The sequence below is a fragment of the Rhipicephalus sanguineus genome, chromosome 7 (genome assembly GCF_013339695.2).
Source record: "Rhipicephalus sanguineus isolate Rsan-2018 chromosome 7, BIME_Rsan_1.4, whole genome shotgun sequence".
Lineage (NCBI taxonomy): Eukaryota > Metazoa > Arthropoda > Arachnida > Ixodida > Ixodidae > Rhipicephalus > Rhipicephalus sanguineus.
In genome coordinates this window covers 56,699,370-56,720,989 of record NC_051182.1, presented here as the reverse complement: position 1 = coordinate 56,720,989, position 21,620 = coordinate 56,699,370, and the positions used below count along the sequence as shown (strand labels likewise).

Here is a 21,620-nt window from a genome sequence, read left to right as displayed (position 1 = left end):
AAACAAACTATAAGAAAAAGTTCCGTTGGCAGGAGTCTAACCCACGACCACTCGGTCCGCGACGATGGCTGGCGGGCGTTGAGCCCACTGAGCTACCGCCAAACACATAACGGAGGCTACATGAACGCGTCTTTTATGTTTCACACTTGCCTCTCACAGTGCTATTCGATGTATGTATGGATGGATGGATGGATGGATGCTGTGAGCGTCCCGATTATAAAGGGGCGGTGATGGGGGCCACCAGGTTCAAAAAAAAAAAAACTTTGTCGCCTCCGCAATTAGCTCCGGCAACGCGCCGTTGCTGCGACCGTCGGATTCGGCGCGTTTCCTATAGAAGTGTAATTTTCTGCAGGCTCTAACACACCGCGAGGTGGCGGCTTTAGCCCAAGCCTCGCTCATATCATCCATCCATATCGAAAAATGGCTCTCCGACGCTCGCCTGGCTGTTGAACCACGTTCCTCGCTCGCCCTCTGAGAATTAACGGCCAGGCTAGAGGGAAGAAACGACGCTCGCCGCGTTTCCCTTCGGGTTTCACAACGCTTTGAAGCATTGCATATCCAGTATCAGTATTTATTATGTGCTTATTGATGCCATCTTTGCGCGGGAGTCACCATATGCGATGTCTAGGTATATCCTGACAACTTCAGCTACCGCAAGGCTTAAATCGTGATCATGGGCGCTAGTCGCCGGTACGAAGATGTAACACCAGGCGTCAGTGTGGGTGCGTCCACATCAAGCGGTGCTATATCTGCCAAAAAACAATGAACATTGTAGAAGCTCTCGTATATGAATGCACTATAAACAATCAACTACTTCTGTGAGGACACGATTCACTTTCGTGCTATACCGGTTTCTATGATGGAGAGTTCAGCCATATTTTTGAACTACTTCTCTATTTATTCGATACTACAGACTACAATGAGCACAGACAGATGATGACAAAAATATATACCATCTAAAAAAACAGGGCGCGCAAACATGGACTCGAGAAAGAAGTCATGACCCCACAAACGCCGACTAACAACGACTAACAGTTGTTAGTCGGCGTTTGTGCTGTCTTGGCTTCTTTTTTGTGTCCGTGTTTGCATGCCCTGTCTTTTTAGAAGGAATACTTACCAACTAGCTCAGCTCTTTGTTATTCTAGAGATATATACCACTATTCAGTGTGGCAGAAAACGTACAGCAAATTAGGATAGTGGTACGGTTCAGAGCAAGATTGGCAGGGTCTATATATCCCGGTAGAAGTCATTGCAAGTCAAGAGGGATGCGATGTGATTTCATTGGCACCTGAACAACGCGAGCTCAGCGACCACGTGCCATTGCTGTTCGTTCTGAAGGTCAAGCTTGGAAAGCATGACTGCAAGCGATGGCAGATGGATCTATCAACTCTATGTGATAAAGTTCCGGTATCTGGAATGCGCATCGAAATCTATGCGGCTTTGGAAGGTGCGCAGCAAATTACGCCTATCCTGCCTCCAGGACGACCACTTGATAACCAGATGGCGTACGGACGTCCGGCAAGCAGGGAAAGCGCGCCACTCCCGCATAACACTGCAGCTGAATGAAGCGTTGCGGCGTATACAAATCGTTAAGAGCTCAGGTGCTCTTACCTGCACAATGAAAGAGTATGTTGGGACCAAAAGAGCTAACTAAAACCTTTTGTTGAGGGAAACGTACAGGATTGAAATCGAATGAACCACTTCATTGAGTCACGCAAATTTGATTTATGAGGCATGGATATTGCATTCATCTATTGTTCTTAGAAAGAAGGGAAACTTGTAACAGTTTCTGCGATCAGATGCAGATGTGACGCTTTTGTGCTTGTTGCAAGATCCCTTAGCCGCATATTTTGAAATGCGAAGCATTTCTTATCGAACTAATGGCAATTTCACCGTTTCTTACTATCTATCTATCTATCTATCTATCTATCTATCTATCTATCTATCTATCTATCTATCTATCTATCTATCTATCTATCTATCTATCTATCTATCTATCTATCTATCTATCTATCTATCTATCTATCTATCTATCTATCTATCTATCTATCTATCTATCTATCTATCTATCTATCTATCTCTTGGTGCTCTTGTTCATCCCATGAAACCCTTTCCACCAGTAACGTGTGGCACAGACCCGCATACCATGGCCTGTTGTATGAGGATATGCGCCTCAGGTGATGTAATACATTCCATACCAGGGTCAGCAAGGATACCAGGGTCAGCAATATACCCGTAATATACCAGGGTCAGCAGCGTTCAGGAGCCCGTGTCGCAGAATATCATTGTCGATGAGCGAAATATCCCGATGGAAGCGGAAAATTGGGGACGTGCGCAGCGTGTAGGCAAGGGTGTTTCAGCTCCAGTAACATGAGACCTGGGACGGTGCGAAGCATGCAGTGTTTTGAGAGATTTCTTTGATGCACTAGTGACGCTAGTGATGCCAAGCCTGAAACCGGGCATGTAGAGAAGGGTGTTTTCGCTCCACTAACGCTGTCAAAAAACCGCGTCGGAATGCAGCTTACGCTAAGGTGCTTCCTCTTTTTTTTCCCCGCCTTCTTTTTCTTCTTATTTTGCTTCTTTTTCTCCTCCTTCTTCCCTACAAGTCCGGATTCAGGTCCCCACGGCATGTAGGGAAGGGTATTTGAGCTCCGCTAGCGTCGTCGGCTATTTGTTGAGCTAACTGTTGTCTTCATTCTTAGGGGACCGGTGACGAGTAGTGGGATTTCCCAATTTTTGTGGCGCATACCCGTTTTATTATGGACCGCGACTATACATGACACACCGTGACGACATTACACGCCGACAATCCAAGCTCCTAAGGTGCTTCGCACCTAAATGTAGAATTCACGCTTTGAACCGGAGTCGAACCCAGGCTTTCTTGATACCGGTCAAGTGTTCTAATACAGAGCCAAGCCAGTGCTTCAAACAGCTTTGGAAGAAGACCTTACAGAAGCTTCATGTCGGGTAACGCGAATTGTGGTTGCAGTGTCTGCTATTCGCTATTGTGACAACGTGATAAGCATTACATATGTACTCCTGTGACTCAGCAGGGTATAGACAGGCGTTCTTCGAATACTGGCTAATAAAGGTCAATAAACTAGCTGCGACTGAGGGCTTGTGATGGCGCGTCTATTGGTCTTTGCACTTCAGCGCAGCCTGTTTTTTATCACGGAACCATGCCAACTAGCAGGAATAACTTTTTTGGCTACGTGGTTTATGTGCACCCCATTGTCCCATGAACCGTATACATTAGCGGATGGCGAAAAATAAATGCGAATTTCCTGGGCAACGAATATGATACCGCCAAGATTAGAAATAATTTAACGTCTCGAAACTACGATGCAGTGGCGTAGGCAGAAATTTTTTTCAGAGGGGGGCACCTCCTTGATCCTACATGGGGTCCGGGCAGAAAAGTGGGGTCGAGTGTCATTTTGTGCTCTGTATCCCATGCGAAAAAATCGGTGGATGGGGGCGGGGCACGGGCCCGGTGTGCCACTGCTACGGTGTGATGAAGAACGCCGTAGGGATGGACTGCAGAAATTTCGCCCACCTAGGGTTCTTTAACGTCCACGTAGATCTAAGTACACGGGCCTCAAGCATCTTGCCTTCATCGCAAATGCCGTTGGGGTTGGATCCGGCGACCTTCGGGTCAGCAGCCGAGCACCATAACCACTAGAATACTGTGGCGGTTATTGCTAGATTAGTATGGACTCATGTATTCTGGGGCTATTCGCATCGGGTCGTACAAGTCGCTTCCAGTAGTCATTTCTGAAGTGCGGTTCGGCTTTGTTGCCTGTAGGTAGCCCTCGTCGACATGCTGCACGCAGTGGGCGTCCGCCCAGACGGCATCGTTGGTCATTCGACTGGGGAGATGGCTTGCGCCTACGCTGATGGCTGCCTGACAGCCGAGCAAACCGTACTGTGCGCTTACTGGCGTGGTCGCTGCATCGAGCAGGGAAAACTACCGAAAGGAGCCATGGCCGCTGTCGGCAAGTCGCACGTTTTCTTGGCACTTTCATCTGCGTTCACACTACACAAGAAAGAATAACATTGTAGCTTTCTAACAAGATTTGCTAAACAAAGAAAGTTACCTTAACTAGGCGGCAGTGGTCTCCCGTGTAATATATCTGTGTCCTACGTTCCCTTCCATGCCGTTTCTGCACCTCCGTTCATGCGTCCGTCGTCAATCGCTTCACTATATCGGACTTAGTAATTACGCCGCACGGCTTAACACTTAAGTATGCTGCCAATGGAGGAGCACTCATTTGGAACCTATGCTGCGGCCTCCCTCAAGGTCATCCATGATTCTATGTTGATGTGCTAACTACCCGGCATATCTAGCAAATTTTGCACATTGGAAAGTACAGACCTTTTCCTTTCAACGGGATGGCATACAGGCTGCATCCATATGCGTGCGCACTAGGGGGACAGGGGGGACGGTCGCCCCCGTAAACATCTGAAGGGGGTCGCCAATCCGGCTCCTTGCCTTCACTCAGTCGAACCTTTCATGTCATATTTTAACGCGCAGAGCTATGGCTATGCATGGTTCTTCACAATAATAGCGACCGGGGATCCTTGGTGGCGCATTCAACGAACAATTTCCTTTTTACCTATACCCACAGAATGCCGGGGTCTATGGCAGGCCTTTGTGAGAAGCGCGCCATCGCTTCATTTTCATTATTGCACCCATAGTGGAGCTTGTTTTGTTTTGATTTTCTCGGACTCGACAAACGAGGAGGGGGGGGTGGGTGGGGCGTCTGCAGTGAGACTTCCCCGCCCCCCCTTCCTGGTAGAGAACCCTGCGCCCGCCTATGGCGGCATCCTCACGATTCTCGTTGAAAGCTGTGAGTGCCAGCACAAATGACGATTCGCGCATCACGACACAGTATGGAATTCATCACCTTGTAGTTGCGGAGTGCTTCCTTTGTCTACAGTAACGTTCTGGGAAATAACACGCACCACGAGCCGGAAGCTCTCGTTGAGCTTGAAAAGTTAAGCCAGCCTCGCAGCGGCTCTATTGAAGGAGATAGAAAGACCAGCCATGTGCGTGAACAAAACGAGGCAGTGATTTCTCGACGTCGCAGGAAATGTTCTTCGGATGAAAGGCACACGATTCACAAGTTGTTTCACAAACAGCGATATAACCGAAGTCAGAGGGCTCGGGTAATGTTCATTGCCCTTTCATGCTGATACACTGCAGACCCAGATGCCTACACAAAAAAAAAAAACGCCAGGCCTGCGTGGAAAGCGCAGCACAATCCCAGCGAAAGCTGGAAGAGCGGCATTTCTAGAGCCCGTTGTAAACTATCTTGGGGCTACTAATACAAATACACAAGCAACGTACCCACTACGCCATAAATCACTGTTTGGTGAAGTTGGGAAGCACCTACTAAAACATTACTCTTCATTCTGCGGAAAGCCGAGGTACCAGCTACCCATCTGCAAGACATTATGTGCACTTTTTTTTATCCTTTTGCGTTAATGCACGACATGCACAAACGAGAGGCTTCACCTCAGCACTGCACTAAATCAACTGGGTGGAAGCGCTTTCACTGTCGAGAATATATTGGGACCATGGGGCTGCCCATCACAGTTCCGAAAGGCAACGAAAGTTCTCTTGCGTTTTCTCAGGGATACTGGACTGAGTCTCCGTTTGTGATGTCAAACGCGGAACTGTTACGTCGGCTGAAAGAGTGACTTTTCTCTCCTCTCTAACTTTCCTTCCCCCCCCCCCCCCCCCCCCCCCAGTGCAGGGTAGCCTACCGGGCGCAGCCTTGGTTAACCTCCCCGCCTTTCTTTTATGCCTATTTTCTCTGTTTTGTTGATGCGACGGCTGACGACGATGAAGAATTATGGCTGAGCCCTTTGTAATGGGTTGGCAGCTTTAAACGACCCGCTAGTTCCGTAATTCGCATTGTGTAAAGCCCGGTCGTTATTTCACTCTCGCACAATGCTGTATAACATACGTTAACGGTAGAAACAGAGGGGGGAGGAACTTTATTGAGACCCCGAGGAAATGGATCATGGGGGCCTTATGGGCTTGCTCGGCAATCAGTACAAGTGAACTTGCGAGGAACCCACTACGCTATAAATCATTATAATTTATCTGAAGTAAGGAAACAGCCACTACGCCATTTTTTGTAATTCCGCGGAGAACCGTGCTGCACGCTAAACACCTGTAAGGCATTATGTACACTTTGTTGATGTTGTGGCTGATGCAGTTGAAGAATTATGGCAGAGTCCTTTGTAACGGGCTGGAAGCATTCAACAACCCACTCGTTGCGCAATTCGCATTGCATGACGCCCGGTTACAGAATTCGTGTTTTGTGACGCCCAGTTGTTATTTTACTCTTCCACCACGTTATATTACATATCTTAATGTGGTTCCTTCCCGACATGAAGCCTGTATAGCGTCTTTTTGCAAAGCAGTTTCAAGCACCGCCATGGCTCTGTGATATTTGCAACACTAATCGTAAACCCCACAGTGCCATGGCGCTGCTTGTAACTCCTTTTGTGTGAGGCAATAAAGAAAAAAAAAAGCCATGGTTCTGTGGTAGAATATTAGGCGTCCACGCAGATGTCCCACGTTCGAACCCCATTCCATCCTCATATCTTTTCTTATCTAGTTTATTTTTACTTATTTGGCGCGATAGCGGTTACGGACACCGGTGGCGGCGGCGGCGGCGGCGGACAACTACGGCGCCAAAAAAGGCCGTTGTTGTGATCTCATAGCAGCTTTTGCTGTAGAAGAACAAGAAACATTTATTTGTGTCATGCCTTGGAGTGGTTAGGTTGGGTGGTGCCCCTCTTCCAGGGCCCCACTGGCTACAGCGGCTCGCCGGGCCTGGTCAAGGGTCGCTAGTTGGCTTCCCATTTCCAGTTCCGCGAGCCGCGCCTCCCACGACCAATTCAGGGAATCGTTGTTACGCAGAGGCGAGATGGCAGCCTCCGGACGTTGTGTACACTGATATGTTATGTGCTCCAATGTCGGTGTTGCATCGCACCACGGGCATTTGTTGCTGTATCTGTGAGGGTACATTCTGTGTAACCTGTGTAAATGTGGGTACGTGTTTGTTTGGAGGCGACGCCAGTCCCGTGCTTGTCTCCTGTTTAGGTTAGGATGAGGTGCAGCTTTCGTTCGCCTACCCAGTCTTTGAAATTCGAGGATTTCTCTTGGCGCGCCAGGTGTCGAAGTGTCCTCCCGGGTGATGTGGTCCGCGGCTCGGCCTGCAGCATACTTGCGGTCGAAAAAAATTGTTTGTCGAAATAGCGTCAAGCATTAGAAGGGCCTCGCCGGTATCGCTGCTGGCATTAACAATTCAACGATATTTGGGTGAAATGTTTACGAAATAATGGCACGTGCAGCGCGTACTTTTGCTTAGATTTCCTTTATGGCTTATATTTAAAGGTATCTTAATTCCTTGCTACTATTAAACTCCCTCATCTCCGTCACGTAATATTCCTAGAATAGACTGAGAAATTTCAATACAGACACAATGCATCTAAAGAAGTTGCAGGAAAGAATGCATTCGCAAGGGGTGTCGGTGAATTCACTGTAGTTTCCGGAGAAAATGCTGTACGCTTTTATTTCGAAGACACATTTTTCATATCCCCGCTGCAGTTCTCCAACACATTCCCATATCAGTAGCGATTGTGATTATCGGAATCTGATTTTACTCGTTCACAATTTAGGTGGGTAATCATGGAAATGCGCACGCGCACAATCACGCGCTTACAGTGCATGATCTTGATCTACACTCAGTCTCTGCAAGAAGCGGCGGCGCGATAGTCGCACTCGTAAGATTGTATTGTCGTTTTGCAGCGAAGCTCACCAGTGCTAGGATCAAATAGTACTCATGTAGACAAGATTTAGGGTGGCAACACTCGACAGCAGAACCGGGATGTTGTGTCGGAGCGCGCATGCGCGCGCTATATGGCAGACGCCTTGAATATAATTTCTGAGTTCGTTGTTTATATTAAAGCCTATTATTTCTGCAGATTCACATGCGTGTCTGCCATCTTGTTTGCACGTCACCCTAAGAACAGGCAGCGTCCGCGCTTGGTCCGCGTCAACGACTTCGGCCCAATATGGCGATGACCTGGACAAAGGTTGGCCCTACCCTGCTCGCGGGGGAGACGGCACTGACTTCGAGGCACCCTAATACAGACTAATACACACTTTAATACACACAGAAATGTCGCGCCATCTCGTGACGTCGTATGGAACGCCGGGTTGGCGGCGTTTTCGAAATTAGGATCGTAAAAAGCATACATTACACTGCGCTTTTCACCGTACATTACGTTTTGCTTCATGGATACATGATTTAGCTCACCCTGCCAGCCACGTGAGCCCGTCCATGCTAGTGCACGCGCTGCAATTGACGTAGCCGTCTTCAGTAACATGCCATAGTCTATCTCCAATACATCTCGTCAACCAATCGCGTTTGTCCGTTGTGTCGTGACGTAAGAGATTGCGCCAGAGACGTATTCATTTGCTCTTTGGACTCGCCATGGGTCGGGCGCCTGTACTACGTGCCAAAGAGCCAGTGCCACCGATGACGATGACGCGAGTGCAGCCAAACACACGCGCGACGCCCCGCCGTCCAAACGCTTTCCTAGATTGATAAGCGTGCGGACTTGAGCTCGTTGGCACACATTCATAGTAAAAAGCAGCGCAAAAACACAAGGAGGACACATATGAAACAGCGCTAGTCCTGTTTCATCTGTCTCGTCCTTGTGTTTTCGCGCTGTTTTTTACTATGACTTTCCTAGATTCCCTGGTCTTTTCTGTTCGCAAACAGTTGGAAGGGCCCTATTTTAACACGAAAGTGTTTTATGCCGGGGTCCACCACGGCTCCACTGACGTATTTCAGTCACGGATATGACGTCGTAAAATATATAGTAGCAGATGGCAAAGAAAAAAACTAGAAGAAAAAGTTCCGTTGCCGGGAGTCGAACCTACGACCTCTCGCTCCGCAGCGCGAAACCATTCAGCCACAGAGCGTACGTTCCTCAGCTTACTAACGGCAAGCTATTTATATACACAATTTACCGTTCGAGTTATTCAGAGCTCGGTGGCTTCAGCGAGTTCTTGTCATCGCTATCGAGATCGCGCGAGGAGCGCGCGCAAGGCGCGCATTAAAGGTCGTCGCCCCGCGCGTCGCGATGTGACCGCGCTTCTACAGGGGATGTCTCGTGCTCGTGATGGGGGCGGTTTGTACGTCTTGACCTTTCACCGCAAGTTTCCGTTCACGTTACGGAGAGCACGAAGGTCACTTCGATCTCTGCAATGGCCGCGTTTCCGAAAGGAGTGCGCTGCTCACACGCAAAGAAGTAACAATTGTGACAGTTGTTGGTTCGCGCTCGGCCTGTGTATGTTCTTTTCGTTCGTCCTTTCTGCTTTAGAGCCCGCTGCAAGTTTCCAGCTGCTTGGCGTTCTTCACGTGACATTACAATTTGCTGCTATAGCATTGATTCCTTCGCCCTTGTGGCAAAACAATGCACAATAAACGCTCAACTACCCCTGCAAAGTCATGTTTCACTTTCGTGTTATACCGATTCCTATGAAAGGGGTATCAGCCATGTTTTTTTCAGGGCTTAGCTGGGAAGAAGCTGCGCACCGCTGTCCCGATGACGTGTACCCTGCATGTCACAACGCCGACGACTCCGTGACCATATCCGGCCCCGCAGAAGCAGTGGCCAAGGTAGTTGCTCAGCTGACATCTCAGAACATCTTCGCTCGAGAAGTGGGAAGTCTAGGCGTCCCCTTTCACTGCAAGCACGTCCACAGCGTCGCACCAGCGCTTCGTAATGCCCTTGGCAAGGTAGGCTGTCTGCACGAAAGTGGCCATAACCGTATTTAGCACACACGTTCCGGCATGTACCATAGTTTAAAGCCTAACCACACGTACGCTTCTAAGCGCGCGTTGCCCAGGCGCGTCTCGCGAGGTGTGGCGGTTTCCACCCAAATGTTACGCGCGCTGACTAAATGCGGGCAGATGTTGGCAGGTGTCGCTTCGTATTGAGGCGCTTATGAAGCTTTAAAATGCGGAATATAGACTTGAACACTCTCCGCCGGTCAAGCTTTTGCCGGACGACGGCACATAGCACGACGTAGCACTTCCCGCACGGCCAGACAAACATGAGCGCGTACTTGAGTGCAAAGCACATCGCTATTACGTGCACGACGGGTCGTGCGCCAACGAGCCAATCGATCTTATGCCGAGCTTGAGTATGACTAAATATCCATAAATTGTGTTTGAGTACGTATATTTTTTGTAAGCCTACTTGAATGTAGAGATGTACGAGGGGGTACCCAAAGGCAACCGACTGACGCTCCGATGGGCAGAGTTACCGTAGTACGTGATTCTCCCGCTGGGCGAGCATCGTGCCACACCTTTCGAGTTCGTTGCATCAGGTGAATTCTCACAGGAAGCTTTTCTCTTGGTACAGTAACTTTTTTTTGTGAAAGCAGTTTCGCGCGCTCGCCATTTTTTGTAATTGTCGCTTTGAGTGAACTGTGCGCGGATCTGAAATGTTTGTTTCGTGGGTGGTAAGAATAGCGCAATGACTGGTCACTAGCATCGACCTTCAAACGAAAGTCTTGGTCGCTTTCGAGCTGTTCCTTGAATGCACGGCCTGTTTTCACTCGGCCATACCATTGCTCGTTCGTCGACATTCTAGACACAAATTTCTGAACGACCCCTCTCATCCCCAAATTTCTTTTAAATTTCGCTCAACCGAGCTTCAAGCTATACAAGAAAACTTATTCAACTCTTTAGTGCTCCCTCGTCGGTGGTCGAGCACAAGTGCGCAGAGTTCTTTGATATTTTCGTCCGCTCGTGAATCGACGAACGTCCAGAGCGAGGTTTCTCAGGAAGCGACATTTGCCCAGTTTTCAAACAGACGAAATGACTCATACCCTCACGTTTTTCCCATCGCAGCGTCCTTGTAAACAGTGCTTAATATCACAGTAGTTGCTGAGTATTTTGGCGCAGCACAAAACAAAATTTCACAGCCGCCCGCTGTTCTTCAATCAACAATCACGAAAAGAAAAAAAAAAAAACGCCAAGCGCTCGAAAACTGCTTCCACAAAAACAAACTTATTCTGCCCAGAGAAAAACTTCCTGGAGGAATGCTCTGGATGCAATCAACTCGAAAAGTGGGGCACGATGCTCGCTTAGTAGGAGGATGGTGTACTATGGTACGCCTAGCGCAGCGCCAGTCTGGTTAGTTTTGTGTACCCCCTCGTAAAACTAGCGTGCAGAGACAAGAAAAAGCAACCTGAACTGGCGGCTACACGTCGGCTGGGCTGGTGAATGAGTAAATCCATGTCGTAGTTGAGTATTTGCAAGGCTCCAAGCGCTTACTACGCGCGTGGTTTCAAGGCCGACATCAGAGCGTGGGGAATGTTCGCGTACTCGGCATGTTCTGACGCGCTTGCTCCGGCTGCGCATGCGCAGCCTCCGGAGCGCGCGCTCGGGCAGCGTACGTGTGGTTCAGCCTTTGGGCTCAAAACTTGCCACTATACTCTTACGCATCATTCACGCCACTTCCAAAGGGGATTTTGCGTTGAGTATTTTCTTAACCTCAATTTCTTGTGCCCAGTACCAACTCTCTAATCGGTGACCAGGAATCTGTCATAATTTCAGCCTTTGTCGTTGCTTAAAACGAGTAAGATTTAGTCTCTAAAACACCGATGTTATCATATATTATGGCGACGACACCCCAACATGAGTTTGTACCAAGGATCCCTATCGAAAATTCTCATATGACACATATGCCTCGTACCCAATAATCTCGTATGAACACATATGAATCATATGTGTTCTCGTATGATCACACGAGATTATTGGATATGTGTCATACGTGTCATATGACATTTTTTGACAGGGATACCTTGTGCTCGTATACGGAGGCCATATGATTAAACCTATCGCAGCTTACAGGTCTCAGTGCGAGTCACATATGCTCATAAAGCATTACGTGGATATTCTGATTACCAATTTCTTATAACAAAAGCATTTCCTCCTGGCAGCAGTTCATATAGACAGTCTGGGCGCATTTCATTGAAAGCATTTTTTAAAATTACCTAAGGAACTAAGACTTTCCTGCTGAAACTAACGGAAAGAACTTGCTGAAGTAAAACATCAGATCAGTTGTTCAACGTTGTATGTGTTAGCTTTGTATGTACCTATCCCTAACTGCTATTGTCTTCAGCAATGCAATCAAATGTTCACATAAATGTCAAGACCTGGGTTTTCGTTGACCGCTGCTTTCATGCGCCATCGCCCACGCACACGCCCATCCAGGTGATTCCGGAACCTAAGCGGCGTAGCGAGCGCTGGATCAGCTCGTCTGTGCCAGAAAGCCGCTGGTGTGAACCGTTTGGGCAGTTTTGCTCGGCCGAGTACCAGACCAACAACTTCCTCTCACCCGTGATCTTTCGAGAGGCTCTCCAGCACGTGCCACGTGATGCCATTCTGGTAGAGATTGCACCCCACTGTCTCCTGCAGGTAGGTGTCCAGCCAGACAGCACTGACATTTCGAACAGAAAAAGTGTAAACGTTTGGGTTGAAAGGGCCACAACCGACTTGAATGGTCTGATAAATGAGAAATAATCACGAGCAAGCAGCAATAAGGCGGGACAAACAGTTATGGCAAAGACCGATCAATGGCTATTTATTTGTTTATGTAGTTATTTATTTTATTTCAATACACCGTCAATACTGCCGCTTTCAATATCACTGCACGTAGGCGTATTTAATATAGTGGTTCGATGCAACCGCAACTACAAAGAATAGCAATGAAAGTGCAAAACAGGTTTTGCCATGAGCAGCGTAATTATGAACGGGCTCGCGCAGAGACGCAAAATCCATGAATATTAGCGGACAAGAAATCAGAGGGGAAGGAACATTACAAGAAGCTGTAAGAATGTTGGTGCAGGGGCTATCAAGCACGAAAAGACAAAGGCATACGTCGGCACACTAAATGTGGTTGAAACAATTATGACAGATTCGCACTAGTGGTGTCAAACCTGAAAACAAGAGCGGACCTGGACGGCCTTCTGTGTTTCCCGTTGTTTCTTTATCTTTCTCACCTTCTTCTTTTTGTATATCTTTTCTCTGCCTGTTTCTTTTTACTTATTTATTCCTCACTCTTTCTTTCTTTTTCTCGTTCTTTTTATATTTCTCTCCCTTTTATCCCCGTTCTTTCACTCTATTTATCCCTTACTCTTTCTTTCTAGCTCTTTCTTTCTCTCTCCCTTTTTCACGTGTTCGTTTACGTTTGACACTCCCACCTGCTGTACGCGGGGCTTGCCCAATTCCTCTGTAGCATACCCACCTCAGGAGTTTTGTAAGACGGAGCACAAGTTACCGATAGCTTAATCAGCTTCACGGTAAAGAGAATGAAGAGAGCACGTGCTGGTTAATGATTATTATGACGGAGCACATTTACGATGGAGCACAAGTTACAGAAAACTTAAATAGCTTTGCTGTTAAAAAACTGCTAGAAGAAACTACCTTACCTTTACTGCTTTGACCACAGTGTACGGGCGACGAAAACAACAGGAAAAAAAATTGGCCGCGTATCTGCGTGCTTCGCTGCAAATGTCGTCGAAAGACGATAGAGGAGCGCTGCGTTAGAGTTACTGTATATGTTACCTTTGGATAGCAGAGTTGCGCATAGGTCTGGCTAGCAACCATGGCTATGTCGCGAAGACTCACTCCGTTTTTGCAGGCGACGTGCCTACCGGGTCACCGGTCGACATGTTTGGCGTGTCGAAGACCGGTGATTTACTTTAATGTGAATGACTAGCGTCAATCCAGTTCGCTGCAGCGGCGCCATCGAGAAATACAAAACTTGGCCCCATCGTCAGCTTCTCCGCAACGCATGGTTGCTAGCGGCGTTTGGAAGACAGATGCGCTACTCCGCTCTACGTCGGGAAACGAGCTTGTGCAGAGGGCACGGAGAGGAAGGTTATTGCCTTCCTCCGTGGCAGAGGGTTTTCGTCGGCGCGTCGCGTGTTGAGCGCATCCGCAGTTTCAGTGCAGCTTAAGAAACTAGGGTCTTTAGAATTACGTATCTATGTATTTTCTACTAAAGGAACACACCATCTAACACTTACCTAGTGATGTCGCGCCTCAGACATGCGTAATATTTACTTTTTGATCGACAACGTTCACGACAACGTTCAAGCTGGGTGGGCGGTAAGCAAGTGGTTCAACTTTGGCCGGAGGCTGAATCGAGGGACGTGCCGACAAACAGAAAGACAGACAGACCAAGATTTCTTCGTTTAAGTATCCCAAGAAAGACCATCGTCTTTAAAAAACCCGCATTTCGCCGAAGGGGAGTATGAGGAAGTGCGAAGCACGGGGTGATGCTATGAGGGGGCGCGCGCGACTAAACTGCAGAGCCGAGCGAAGGAGACGGCAGCGAGAGAGCACGCGCCAGCCGACCCACGGAGGTCTGGCCGTTTTTAAGTGCAAAGCACTTTTACTGATGATGATGATCTGTCTTCCGAACTCGTTCCAAAGAACCCGCAACGCGTTCAACTTGTTGGTGGCGTTGCGCACGCCCGAGATGGGGCTCAGGTTGTTGTCGAACCACAGTCGATCGCACACCGCGCAGCTATATCCGAAGCTGCGGTCCAGGAAGTCTCGCTTGAAGCGCGCGTCCGGCCGATCGAATTCGAGGGCCCGCGCTCGCTCACGCATCGCGCGTCCCCGCGCCAGAATCACCACAGGCAATGCGCGGGGCGCGCGCAGCCACGGAGCGGAAGGCGGAGCGCGCGCAGTCACGTGGGGCGTGACGTCGCTGCGCCGTTGCTACAGACGCTCCTCTCCGCTCCTCGCGCCGTTGCTATGGGACGGCGGATTCAGGGTCGCTTATAAAGTGCATTCGCACTTAAAAACAACGGAACAAATTCGCAGTATCGCATCACAAAGGAAGAAAATGTATATTACAGCGCTGCAACTATGGATCGACATTATTACTGTTCATAAATATCAGTAATTCCTTTGTCGTATACCCGCTGAAGTGGCTTTGTGATCATGCCACGCCGATGCTCATCAAGAAGTTGCACGTGCGATTCCCACATGGGGCGCCTCAATATCGAGGATTGAGTAATGCAAGAACGGTCGTGTATTGTATGGAGGTGCACACTACAAAACGACTGCTCTTAGGGCAGAGCACCGTCGTTCTTGAGTCTCGTGTGCTGGAGTTACGGCAGAGCGCGAGCGTACGTACGCTCGCGCTGTGCCGTAATTCCGTTACTCAAATATCTTTAAATTGTGCGTTTAAATAAAATGATGAGTTTTGCTCCTGGCGTGTTTTCTGCTCGAGGGTCTCTACATCTCAGACTAAGCGTGATATCTAATGCCTATTTCTCAGCGGATTGTAGCGGTTGGAGCTGAAGAGAAGTCCAACGAATGAGCGCTCATCCAGTATAACGCAGTCCAGTGGCTTTAACAAACTGCATATTCCTGCTGCCAAGTCTGCTTCTTTCCACGCTCGCAAATAACGCATAACCTAAATGCAACACTACAAAGAGGCGTAAATGGTAGTTACACTTAAAGGGTTATTGAAACGTTGTACTTATTGCATATACGAGTGATTAGGCTACAATAGAGTGGATGCCTCACGACCTAATTAACGCCAAGCACCTTACGTTAAGGGAGGTGCAGGCAATTAAAGTTTGTCTTCCTCTCAAGCCAAGCTTTTTGTCCTTAACTAATCAGATGTAGAGGGGCTAAGTCATGATCCACCACAGCTGCTATGGGCTAAGCCATGATCCGCTACAGCGAAGTTTCGCATTCGGCAAACGTGCGCTCTTCCAAAAAGGAAAAGTTGCGGTATTAACTAACTTGAGGTAGTAAATGTTTTTCACAACATTCACAACATATTTAGTTACTGCAGGTATAGTAAGTACCAAGCCAGTAGTTTTAGTACCATGGCACTGGCCGCCTTGTTGGTGTTTATTTATTTATTTATTTAGACTACTCTGGGGGCCCCGCAACCCCAAAAATATTCCTTGCCTCCTAAAACAATTATTAAAACTCGCAGTAAAGTTGTCCTGTGCAGTTAACTGAAGCATTCCTACAGCAAGCTCAAGGACCCAGGTTTGACTCAAGGCGGACGCATTTCGATGGAAACGATATGCAAGAGCGCCAGTGCACTTAGACTTGTGTGCACGTTGACAGACCCCAGGTGGTCAAACCTATTCTGGAATCCACCACTAGAGCTGTGCACGGGCCATATTTCCGAGCCCGAGCCCGGCCCGGGCCCGCTGACTTTGTCGAAGGCCCGCCCGAGCCCGACGGCAAAGGGCTGCGAGCCCGCCCGGCCCGGCCCGACGTACGAAAACACAATCCCGGGCCCGGCCCGGCCCGGCTTTTTGAACGGCATTTGAACGAGCAGGTAATGCATTTCTATATCGAGCGATTTTTTCACATAATGAAGGCAATTTTTTATTGTCCTTTTTAACGGGCTTGGCTGGCAGAGGAAAAACGGAACGCAAGACAGCCGGCGAGTCACACCCACTCTTCTTGCGTGCTGCCAGAGTTCGCGTAGAGTAGTTACGAGTAAAGGCCAAACCCCATATGCGCCAAAATGCACGCGACAGCGACGAGCGACGAAACGGGCCGTTCGCGCGATGTATCGCGTGCTCGAAATCGCGCGATCGCTCGGTTTTTTCACATTTGGAAACCATCGCTCATCACCCAGAAGTCACAAAACACCCGAACCGGATGTACATCAACGACGTACTAAGCACATCAGCTGTACACCAACAAATAACGTAATAACTATCCACGTTCATATAAAAAGTACTGCGAGACAACGGTAAACTTTTTACGTACCAACATGCAACAAATATTTTATTTGCATTGCATACCTGCGACAGCGAGGCACTTTTGCTATACAAGTAGACGGCCTCATGCCAGCAACAATGGAGTTCGCTCGCCAAAGCCGTCACGAGTATGGGGTATGCCCATGCAAGCGTCAGCTTGCACGAAGGCGATCTACATCGGGTCGCTCGTCGCTGTCGCGTGCATTTTCACTCATATCGGATTTGGCCTTAAATCTAACGCAAACAGTCGGGTGGCGCCGTCACTAGCTCAGGTGCTGTTACTAATCTGTTTGTCGGAGTGCAACAGAGGCAGTGCTTTACCTGCTTCCCTTTTGTTTAAAGTAGCGAATGGAAAGGAAAAGCGGTAAACGGCGGTCGCGGAAAAGGCGCTGTATGCGTGCTGGAAAACAATTCTCGCTCATTCTCTATATTTCGGGCTCGAGTCGGGCTTTGCGCCGGGCCCGAGCCCGGCCCGATAAAACTCCAAGTAGCCCGAGCCCGGCCCGGGCCCGAGGTGAAAATACGTCGGCCCGCCCGAGCCCGGCCCGCGGGCCGGGTCGGGCTCGGGCTTTCGGGTTACCCGGAGCCCGTGCACACCTCTATCCCGCACTACGGTTGGCCCAACATTGATACCGTGGTGTTGGCACGTCAAATCCAGAACTTAGCATTTTTGCTAGTCTATATTGAATGAACAACCATCCATCGTCTTGTATTATCCTTGGACTACACGCAGGCCATCCTACGTCGCGTCGTGAGCCCCGACGCCACCTGTTTGGGCCTGATGAAGCGCAACGCGGACAACGTGGAGTACTTCTTAGGCTCGCTGGGCAAACTTCACACTCTGGGGTTCCAGCTGAACTTGTCTCCCCTCTATCCATCGGTTCCGTGGCCCGTGCCACGCGGCACCCCCAGCATAGCACATCTCGTCAGTTGGGACCACTCACAACAATGGAGGGTTGTCAACTGGAAGGATTCTGCGTCACATACGGTGAGCTTACGGGAATGTGCCTTTGAAGCTCGTGCGAAACTATCGGTTGTCAAATAAATGTTGCTGTGACTTTTGGGTGCTTAGCCCTTCAAGGGCCCCGCTTGCCGGCCATCCACTCTATCATTTCGCTTGGTTACGCAGTGGTCAATACAAACACAAAACGAGGCTAACAATTCTCAAAACTAGTGCAAAATAAACTAACAAGGTCTATAACAATATAAAATACAGAAATAACCAAGAAATAATCGCAGTACGTTACCTAAAATTGCGAAAAATGCCTCTGAAACAGCCCGCTTATACGCGCGCCGTGCAGGAAAGGGCAGCTACGCCTCGGCAAGCGCGCTCTGGCCGAGGCAATCGCTGGGTTGCCCGTGCTACGCACGTCCTCGTGTTTCACTGTAGAAGGAGCTGCATTAAGCGCAGGATTTATAACTACGTCAAGGCCTACACAAGAACAACATTATCGCAGGATTTTTGAACACCTCATACTGAAGAGTGGTTTTTAGCCTCAAAGAGCCCGAACATAAAGTGTACCGGCGAATAAGCCGGAGTTGTAGAAGCTGTTTTTTATTAAAGCTAAAATTATCCCCTCAAATGTATCTACATATAGAATATTCTCATTTTTAACCTTATGGCTTCATTTTGTTATAATTGGCCGGGAGGCTTTATTGGTGGCTATGTACTTGAACCCCTCACAAGTGGCGAACGTATTATTGTCATATATTAACAGTATAAAACACAGCTAACACGTACACGATGCTTCAAAGTTATGGCGTATCAATTTGCATTAAAGTACCGTGAATTCTATTCGTGACTGTTCCACGAAAAACAAGCATGGCAAAAGAAAGCTGAGCGTAATCAGCAGGCTTTCTGAAATTAATATAGTTATATCACAAAACGCACATGTGGCACTTGAGTTTGCACATCTGCGACTTGAACTGTTCTTTACGCATCTCGCAAAACTCAGATGGCTGAGGACATCGTGGAAATTGACTTGGAGGCCAACGAGACAGACAAGTACTTAAGCGGGCAGCAGACAGATGGTCGTGTGCTCTTCCCAGCGGCAGGATACTTGATGCTAATCTGGAAGTCATTGGCAAAGAGAATCGGAAAGCCATTGGATCAGCTTCCAGTGCTTTTCGAGGACGTTTCCATCCATCGGGCCACCATATTGCCCGAAAGCGGTAAGTTATCGACGGCGTGTAACCATAATCGCGGACGCGCCGCAGAAATATTTAATTGAGCATTGTGAAAGCCGGCGGACCTGCCAAAATGAATTGAGTGAAGAAATCTAAGGATACATTCATGTGCGACAGGTGTGCTATTGATGTTGGATGAACAGGTACGAGGGTCACAGACAGGCTAGCCGACGTTTAGGTACGTGGACCTGGCTTTGTCAAAAACGCCGTGCCATCCTTGGCGTTTCAGTTTTACAGAGGGTTTATCGCAGACACTTAACACATGCAGGAAAAGCTAAATGTATTAACCTCCATGAAACACTCCAGGCAAGAACTATCGCTTTCGATTAACAGCCGGCAGCAGCGACATTCCCTGCCATACCACTTTTGATCACTCCGGGTCAGCGCGACGTTTTTACACAAAGATGCTGAGATTTGTTAAATTTGGACGTGCATCATATTCTTAAAGAAACCAAAGAAAACTAAATGAAGAAAAAGCACTCTACACGTTTTACCACAAACTGACTTTCTTTGCCACCGCGCACGTCCGTGGGAATACAAAAAGTGATTGTCTATACTGCTGAGGACACATACTGGATGAGACAAACAATGCTTACAAGAAAACATAAGCCAACTTCAAAACACGACTATCAAAGCCCAGCTTTATTTATTTATTTATTTATTTATTTATTTATTTATTTATTTATTTATTTATTTATTTATTTATTTATTATTTATTTAAATTACCTTAAGGGCGCATAAAGGCGTTAAAGAGGTGGTGGGTAATATAAAAAAATGCAGTAAAAATATAACACAAAAATACAACAAATAAATCGAAATACATTTTCAAACAGTACTGAGTTATTAGAAGCTCAAGATATGACCACTCAGTGCAATCTTGAAACATGAAGCGTCCTCAGTGGAGCCAATGGAGAGGAGGCAATGGAGAGGAGGCAATGGAGAGGAGAGGTTCCACTCGGCACTGGTCTTTGGCTACAATATTAACGCGATAGCGTTAGAGAGCTCGTTTAGCAAAAATTCCGCCGTCGGCGTCAGTGACGGCGTCGCGTGTTAGCGAAAAACCGTCCGTGACAGAAAAATAGCGAAAGATGCAAATAAAAAAGATGCAAATAAAATGAACAAAACTTTTCGGTGCCACTGAGGATCGAACGCGGGCTGTTTGCGTGGAAAGCAGGTGCCCTACCACAAAGCAACGATGTCACTTGCAACTGCTTCGGAAAAATACACTACATAAATGCCATGTAGTGGAAGGAGTCTCCTTAACGCATCTTGTTCGGCAGGTGTCACGACGAAAATTAGCCCATTCGGCGATTTGTAGGCGCATTGGCGAGGCCATCAAACTACGTTTTTGCGCGACGCCATGCTTCGAGAAAAGCCTGTTTAGTGCACTCATCGCCGCTAGAAACACACACAAACTTGCAAACAGCTCCAAAAATGGACAACTATGTCCACCTAGCGGAAAACATATCAAGCAAACAGCAAACATGACATAATGTGCTGCTGTGAGACATTGTGAGAAACAAGTCTCGACTCTAGCACAGGGAAGTGCTTTAGATCGAAAACCTGTACCGGTACTATAGATACATCTCGCGCGCGCGCGCGCGCGCGCGCGCGTGTGTGTGTGTGTGTGTGTGTGTGTGTGTGTAACACACAATAATAAGTATATGCACTTAGTGGTTGAAGTGCGCCTTAGGGGCCGGATTTCGCTATCGCGTTGAAATCTTAAAGGCGAAGCTTAAGGGTCCCCCAATTTTTGCTGCAGCTTTCAGCAGCAAGAGGGTGCCGAAAAATTACAGCATATCCACGGGTGAATGATGAAGACCTTGGGCGAAGCTCCTGAAGCAACCATGGTTACACCGTGAAATGTTCAGTGGTTTCGCCCAGCAGTAATCTAAGCGATACGCCGCTTTGATTACTGCACGCCATCTAGCGTGCAGGGTGCCGCTGCTTTTGTTTTTCTTTTTTCCTTTTTTCTCTTTCTTTTCTTTTTCTTCTTTTCCCTCTTTTCTTTTTTTTTTCTTTTTTGCACACATATTGCGCACACCTCTATGGGACAGCGCCATCTAGTATATCGTCACCCAACTGCAGTTTGCATGCATCTCTATGGGACAGTGCCATCTATTGAATGATACGGGAGACGCGACGGCGGGGGAACGCCACATGGAGCGTCGACCGACCAGGCGATGCTATAAGGAGCATCGCCCCTAAAAAACTTGCCATCTTTAAGTACCACCCAGTCGCTGGCGATTTCTGGTGACACCACGATCATATGACCGCAATTGCAACCTATTTCGTAGAAGGTTTCTCAGCTCCTCTACACGCTTCCTGTGGTAACATCAAACCACCTTGCGCATGACTGGCCCCGTTTTCTCTATCCTTGCACTAACAATAAATGCCGCTTAGTTCAACTGGTGGCTCGCGCGAAGAAACCGAAATGAGAAATCTTTACATTTCTCACCTTTTTCACGCAGTGTAGCAGGTGCCGCATCCTTCCATCATTCACGAGGTTTAGTTTATTCTGGATTGTTGGAAAGCCTCAGCCTTTGTCGCCCCTGATGCTGCCGTATTAGACGTAAAAAAA

At 48.1% G+C, this 21,620-nt stretch overlaps 1 protein-coding gene across 1 annotated transcript in view; it reads left to right on the top strand.

Moving 5' to 3' along the window:
• The window catches only part of LOC119398705 (fatty acid synthase-like), a 108,995-nt gene that overhangs the window by 21,291 nt on the left and 66,084 nt on the right, over positions 1 to 21,620 (top strand). Inside the window, exons 6-10 of the mRNA XM_037665529.2 lie at positions 3,803 to 3,992; positions 9,598 to 9,827; positions 12,315 to 12,518; positions 17,586 to 17,840; positions 18,808 to 19,024. Coding sequence (XP_037521457.2) covers positions 3,803 to 3,992; positions 9,598 to 9,827; positions 12,315 to 12,518; positions 17,586 to 17,840; positions 18,808 to 19,024 — 1,096 coding nt within the window. The remainder of the gene's footprint in view (positions 1 to 3,802; positions 3,993 to 9,597; positions 9,828 to 12,314; positions 12,519 to 17,585; positions 17,841 to 18,807; positions 19,025 to 21,620) is intronic.